The sequence below is a fragment of the Brassica rapa genome, chromosome A02, assembly GCF_000309985.2.
Source record: "Brassica rapa cultivar Chiifu-401-42 chromosome A02, CAAS_Brap_v3.01, whole genome shotgun sequence".
Taxonomy (NCBI): domain Eukaryota; kingdom Viridiplantae; phylum Streptophyta; class Magnoliopsida; order Brassicales; family Brassicaceae; genus Brassica; species Brassica rapa.
This window is the reverse complement of record NC_024796.2, coordinates 9,916,626-9,923,613: the sequence shown is the minus strand read 5'-3', so window position 1 is coordinate 9,923,613 and position 6,988 is coordinate 9,916,626. Positions and strand designations below refer to the sequence as shown.

Below are 6,988 nucleotides of genomic sequence, written 5' to 3'. Positions count from 1 at the left end.
GAAGGTTTCGTCGAGAAATTTCCCGACTCCCTAGGTTTCCTGGGAATAATTTCTCACGAACGAGGTTGAATTTTCTTGACGACTGAATTTTTTTCGCGAATAAGTCCCGACGAGTTTCTGAAAGAAAATACATAAACCTTTAAATTCATAATTAAAATAGAAAATGCAAAAAAGTTTTCATAAAAGATAAACCAAATCCTAAAAGTTTGAAATAACAAAAAAACGATCTAGAGATCATCTAGTTTTAATTTCAGATTCCATGAAATTTTTGTGTTCGGCCAACTGAGCTATGGTTTCTGCATTTTGGTTTCCAACACTTCGATCCAGTCATCTTTTTTCTTCAGCTGCTCGACAAGCTGCGGATCAACAGTGTATGGAGCTTACATGGATGGAGAGGATCGTGTTCCACGGCCTACCCCGACCACGCGACTTTTCTTTTTGAAACAAAAATGCGAGGAAAAAGAAAATAAACTAAAATAGTTATATTTTAAAAATATAAGTGAACTGAAATATTAAAAACGTACCTCATTAACGAGATTGTTGATTTTTTCTTAGTCAAGCTGTTGGAAGCAGAAGATCAGACACCAAATCATGTGTTGATATGATGTTATCCTGTTGGGATTGGACAATCAAGATGACTTCGTTGATAACATGATCCTGAATTAGATCTCTTCTTGTTGGTGTGCGTCCTTGGTAGAAAATCCTAGAATTAAAGCAATGGTAACATTAAATCTCATATTGCAAGAAATCCTAGAATTTTTAGGGGTAATAGTATTATAGTAGCATGCAGAAGTAAAAGTGGTTGAAAAGTCCTTGTTTGAAACAGAGTAAAACGACCTGAAATACTAGGAACTAATCCAAAATCACCTACTTGATTGACAAGTACAGTTTTCGTAGCTGTTTTATCTGCATGATGGTGTGTTAACCAAAATAAATTAACAAATTTAAAGCAGGGCTTACTCCCTCCTATCCCATGAATAATCGAAAATAAAATTTTCAAGTCACTAACATTGAAAAAGAATGAAAAAACAACACAGAGATAGAGAGCTGTGCGGATAAAAAAATAAATATACATTTACAAAATTGAATGGGTTGAATTGGAACGAATTGCTTATCTTTCTCTTACGGTATTTCTCTTATTATAGTTTAACATTTCTATTTACTTCGATTTGAACTTTCCAATTCTATAATGTTATTTAGTTTCTTTTGGACCTCCAATTCATATTTTATTAGACATTAATTCTTGGACTAGAATTTACTTCCCAACATATATATTGTGTTTATTCTTTTATATTTCTCTATTTTTGACTTCATAATAATATCTTATTCAAAACATAGAGATGTAAATAAAAATCTAAAAGATTATTGGATGATATCATTTATACAAAATATAATTTTACATTTACTGATGACATAATAATTGATATGGCACTGACTCGTTAATCAGATGTTTCATGTGTTGTGTGACCATGATTTTGAAATTTGGGTGTGTAAATAAAAAACTAAATATGTTAATATGCACGGTCAATTCGATATTAATTGTTGCATTTGGTTCTGGCATTAGGATAATTTATCCAGAAACAGAAGCACCAGTTCAATAGAGTAATGGAAATGATAGCGAGTTTCAGAATCCACGAGATCCTTCATTAGTTTCTTGATTGAACCATTCATGTAAGAATCTGCTGCAATCACTGTTTTCGTGATAAAGATTTATAACGACATCACCTTCAGATTCAGATAAATGTGGATACCAATCTCTCATACATTAAAAACAACACATTGTCTCTTTATATTCACTACAAATGAATCTGATACTCACAAAGTTAATGACTGTAAATATGAATGATCAAGGGTAACTCCAACCATGATTCTAATTTGGTATAATATTTTAGTTTTAACAACACTCGAGACCTTTGACCAAAGAAAAAACAACACTTGTGACCAGTGACATATCTATAATTATTTTTTAAGAGAAACTAGATTCTACCCTCTTTTTAATTTTTATATTTGTATTTTTAGTCATATTTGTGTTTTTTTTGTATTATATATTTACTTAAAAGATTAATAAGAAGTTTTAATAATTGTATTAAAATAGTTGGACCACACGTATATCAATAGGTCATGCTCATGTTTGAATAGAATAGATATGCTAAGATAGCATTTAAAAGTTTTTTTTCACAAATATATCATACAAGAGTTAAAATGATTAAAATAAATTTCATAAAATAGGCAAAAGACATTTATACTCTAGGGTGAACTATTATAGAGTTGTTGTTTAGATTTGGGGATGGAAATTTGGAGGGGAGTGGAGTTTATAAATTTTTTATAATATATAAATATATATATATATATAGTTTTAAGCTTAAAATTTTAAAATAATAATTTTAAAAATATTTTCAAAAATGAATTTTGGGATTTCAAAACAAAATTGAATATAAATTTGAAAAAGGTTTTGAATTGAATGAAGGTTTTTTCGAAAAAAACATTTTTAAATTTATTTTAATTAAAATAGTTATTTATATTTATACATCTATAGAGTAAGGATATACTTTTAATGTACTTCTTTAATAAAACATGTTTGGTCATTTTTTTCCTTGTGTATTTTTTTGGTCAAAAAAATCTTGTTATTTGTCTTTTAAGAGATTTATCATATTTTTAATTTGATACAATTCAAATTTTTGAATTAATTGAAAGTATTTTGTACAGTTTAAGCTAATTATAAACGGGGCATGTGACTCCGTTTATCGTCAAGTGCATCTGCCTTGTGACCGAAGTGGGAACCTCTCCTTCTTTGTGATGTTGCCATCATCTTGAAATCATGAAATATTTACCTTCAAAGACACATTTCATGTTTTCAATTACCCAATAAGACACTTTGGACTTTGAGAGCACTTTCCCCTGTTAAATTGACCTATCTATCCCTCAACTTTAACAAGTGTATTTTATGTAAAGAGACAATTTGCAATTACACCAAACTGAATAGTAATTAACCGTATGTCGTTGTTGGATTTTTAGAACTAGACAAAACTGATTGAAAAAAGGAATATTCCTTTTCTTTATTTCAATTTGACAAAAAGCTAAATCTCTAAATCTGCAAACTTTCATAATCGAGACTCTTCCGTCACTGGATTTTCTGTCTACAGAAAAGCTTCTGCCACTAGATTTTCTATCTACTGAAACTCTTCCGTTTTTTTTATTGGAAAGCAACTACATTCTTCTCGTTTGTGTTCTCCACCTTAACGACAACTCTCTTTATTTTGTTTATACGATTTGCAAAGAACAAAAAATACCACCATAAGAACAAAACACCTGTTACACCCATTCTCGATTCCCCACTCCAAAACCCCCCTTGCATCTCTCCACCACCACTTCGCAACTCGTCTGACCATATCTCATCGCCCAACCACAGAACACCCGTCCACACATCGACTGACCACACCCCACTCTGGAACCCTCTTACATCTCTCCAACGCCACTTCACAACTCGTCTGACCACATCTCATCGCCTAACCACACAACACCCGTCCACACATCGAGTGACGGTGCCCACTCTGGAACCCCTACATCTCTCTACCACCACTTCACAACTCGTCTGACCACATCTTATCGCCCAACCACACAACACCCATCCACACATCGAGTGACCACACACCTTCCATCCACTCATCACCTGACCACAATACTCCCGTCCAACCAGCGTCTGATCATATATCTGCTAACCAAACTTCGTCTGACCATATCTCTTTTGAGCACGACTCACCTACTTTCTCAACTTTCGAAACCCATTAATTACATCTTAAAGGCATGCTTCTTTGTAACCGTTAGATCTCATGTCTTTAAATTGATCCAACGCCCATAAACCATTCACATAAACCTATATACCTACTTTCTGGTTTATAACTTTATTATTAAATTCAACTAGACACCAACTAAATTTCATTACGGTTGCCTCTTTAAAAACATTATTTTCCTGAGCCAAAAGCAAGGTTATTTTCGTCATGAATAAAACAGCTGTCACAGTAAAGTGTGTCAAAACAACATTGTATCTCCTAGTGCAAAGATAACTCATAAAGTGTCTTTTTATGTAAGTTTCTCTGAAATCATTCTAACTACTTATTCGGTTCTTCCCTATCCATAACTTCTTAATTTTTTTTTTGTTAACATTCTTAATTTCTACTTTGTATCTTTGTGACTCCAGAAATCTGATCGACATCTTCAAAATGTTCCACTTTCATAATTTCAACTAATAAAAAAGTAGACTGATATATAAAATTAATAAATTTTGTATTAAAATTTAAAAACAACACTTATTTTCAAAATATAATTTTATTCTATAGCAACAACTAAAATGAAAAGGAAAGAGTATTATTTTCGGTCAACTATTTCTAAATGTTTCATTAGTCTAGTGTTACTGTTAGTGAAATTGGAACCGATACATCCTTACTTCAAACTCGAACCATGGGTTATGGTTATTACCAGCCTTCTTAAAAAAAAGCGGTGCTCCATGGAGACAAGCGAAAAGTGAACACATATCCAACAAAAGAGAAAATTTTTTAGATAGTTTTTTTAGTTTATTTTTATAAAAATAAATTTATAATAAGGAAAATGACCAAAATAAATTTTATTGAAAGGTAAATATGCATTTATAAGATTAATTAATCTAAGAGTTAGGTTTATAGTGAAGAGATTGAGTTTAGAGAATGAATTCAAAAAAAAAATTTAAGTAAATATTAAAAATTTTAAAATAAAAAAATAACTATTCTGGTCTTTTTAATTTTTAGGATTATTTTGTGATAAAAACTTAAAAATTGTTATCCAAAAGAATTGATCCATGAGAAATGATAAATTTATCCGACTAACGCCACGTGGCAATTCCACGAGTAGACGATCGAATCGATGGTCGCAACACAGTAGTTAGTTGTATCGTTCCGCACTAGATCATTACCCCCGTAATAACATCCAGGCCTTCTTCTTCTTCCCGATCCGCGACTCATCTTCTCGAAAAAGCAGCGGAAGTAGCTTACGGCGATGGTGAAGGTGTTGACCTACTTTGGGATGACGTTGGCTGCTTTCGCCTTCTGGCAGTCCATGGACAAAGTCCACGTCTGGATCGCTCTTCACCAAGACGAGAAGGTTTCATTCTCTTCCTCACTCATCCCCTAGGCTATCGAATTTGATGTAATTATCTTCAGATTTGATCGATTGTATGAGATGGATCAGATTAGACTTTGATAGTTTTATGATTTGATGATGATGATGATTAGAACCTAAGCTTAACTTGTGTTTGATTAATTTAATTCAATGTGAAAGCACGTGTAGAGATTGTGAATCTGTGATTGTAGTTGATTAAGTGAAAACAGCTCACTGGTTTGCACATGTTGATAAGATAATAAAAGAAGGTGTTTATGTGCAGCAAGAAAGGATGGAGAAGGAGGCCGAGGTCAAGCGGGTTAGAGCTGAGCTGCTGCGGAAAGCTAGAGAGGAGGATCCTCTTGCCTGAGTTGTAATTTGGATTCCTAACCAAATATCAGTTCTTTTTTTTTTCCATTGTTATGGACCCAAAATGGAGTTTGCATAAAACGACAATACCATATATGCTATTGAATGTGGGAATGATGATCATGATGAATAAGTAGCTTTCTTTTTGTTGTTGCTCTTCTCAACTATCGAAATACTAGTGCAAGAGGTAATCAGCATCTTGCTCTGCCCTTGTCTTCCATAACCTTGTAAATCATGGATTCTGTGTACAAGTTTAAGGAAGTTTCAAATTTCACTTCCAGTTTCTTATTCGTGTTGGCTATCAAAGTAGAAATATAACCTGTCAAGTTTCAAATGGTATTATTAAGAAGTTAAAAGGGAAGAGTTTTGAAATTATATTGGTTTCTCAGACTTTTGAAATTTTAGTAATCTTTTTTTCTGATCGTTCGTTCCATCGTGTTTACCATTGCATGTATTAATGGCATTAGCCAGGAGATAAATAGCGATTTTGATATTATAGCAACACTAAGCAAACTGGCCCGAACAACGGACGGTCATTGAAGATAACAGTGAAAACCCATCCTAACTTTCAGAACCAGTAAATTCATAGACTATTTTTGTGAAATAAACACACCATAACCTCACAATTTGTAAACGCACTCTCGCCTCAAAATTGTGCCATTGATCCGTATCCGACTAAGTTAGGGCATCACGACCGCAAAACCTGCACAATGATAGAGCATCGTCATACCAAGTGAAACATTAGTCTCGACAAAAAAAAAAAAAGACTTTCCAATGGTATAAAGTCAATATACAAAGATGATATGATTTTCAAACTATAAAATATAATAAATTTTTTTTATAACCGCGGAAATCCAAAAGATTTCTATCCCCAAGTACTAGTCCCACGAGGTTTTGTATCCGATACGCAACTAATTCATCTAAATGGCATGGCTAAGTGACCAAAGTGAATTGAACCTGGAAGTTATAACTGAAACCTTTTTACAACTTGGTTAATAAATTTGTTTACAGCTTCCTAAATCTCATGATCGATCTATCTCATAAACATTGAGAGACACTCAAAATCTCCTTTTAACATTAAAAACTATATATGTGTTATAAGAGAAAACCACCATATTACCTCCAACAAACATACCTTAAAAAAATCAAAATAACCCTCAACTTTTATCTAAACCACTTTAACCTTCAATTTGAATTGTTCATTTTAAATATCTTTTGTGTTGACCACGTTGTTTTAGGTTCGTGAAAAACAAATATTTAATCGATTTTGACGATTAAATATTTTTGCGTATATCCAAAGTGGCATGGCCAACAAAAAGAGAGGTTCGAATGGATAATTTAAAAAAGTTAGAGGTTAAAATTGTTTAAATGGAAAGTAAGATGTTTGCTTCGTATTAAATATCTAAGTTTTTTAGCAGCTTTTTAAACTAGAAACGGTAAACTACTTTTACTTTTAATTCTTCGGGAGAGCCACTAAGTTAAAAATTTT

General features: G+C 32.5%; 1 protein-coding gene across 1 annotated transcript; it reads left to right on the top strand.

Moving 5' to 3' along the window:
- Positions 1–4,901: 4,901 nt before the first annotated feature.
- On the top strand, positions 4,902–5,785 carry LOC103852425. Its single transcript, XM_018656297.2, has 2 exons — positions 4,902–5,133; positions 5,414–5,785. The coding sequence occupies exons 1-2, from the start codon at positions 5,029–5,031 to the stop codon at positions 5,498–5,500; spliced, it is 192 nt and encodes a 63-aa protein (XP_018511813.2). The 5' UTR covers positions 4,902–5,028; the 3' UTR covers positions 5,501–5,785.
- Positions 5,786–6,988: the final 1,203 nt, after the last annotated feature.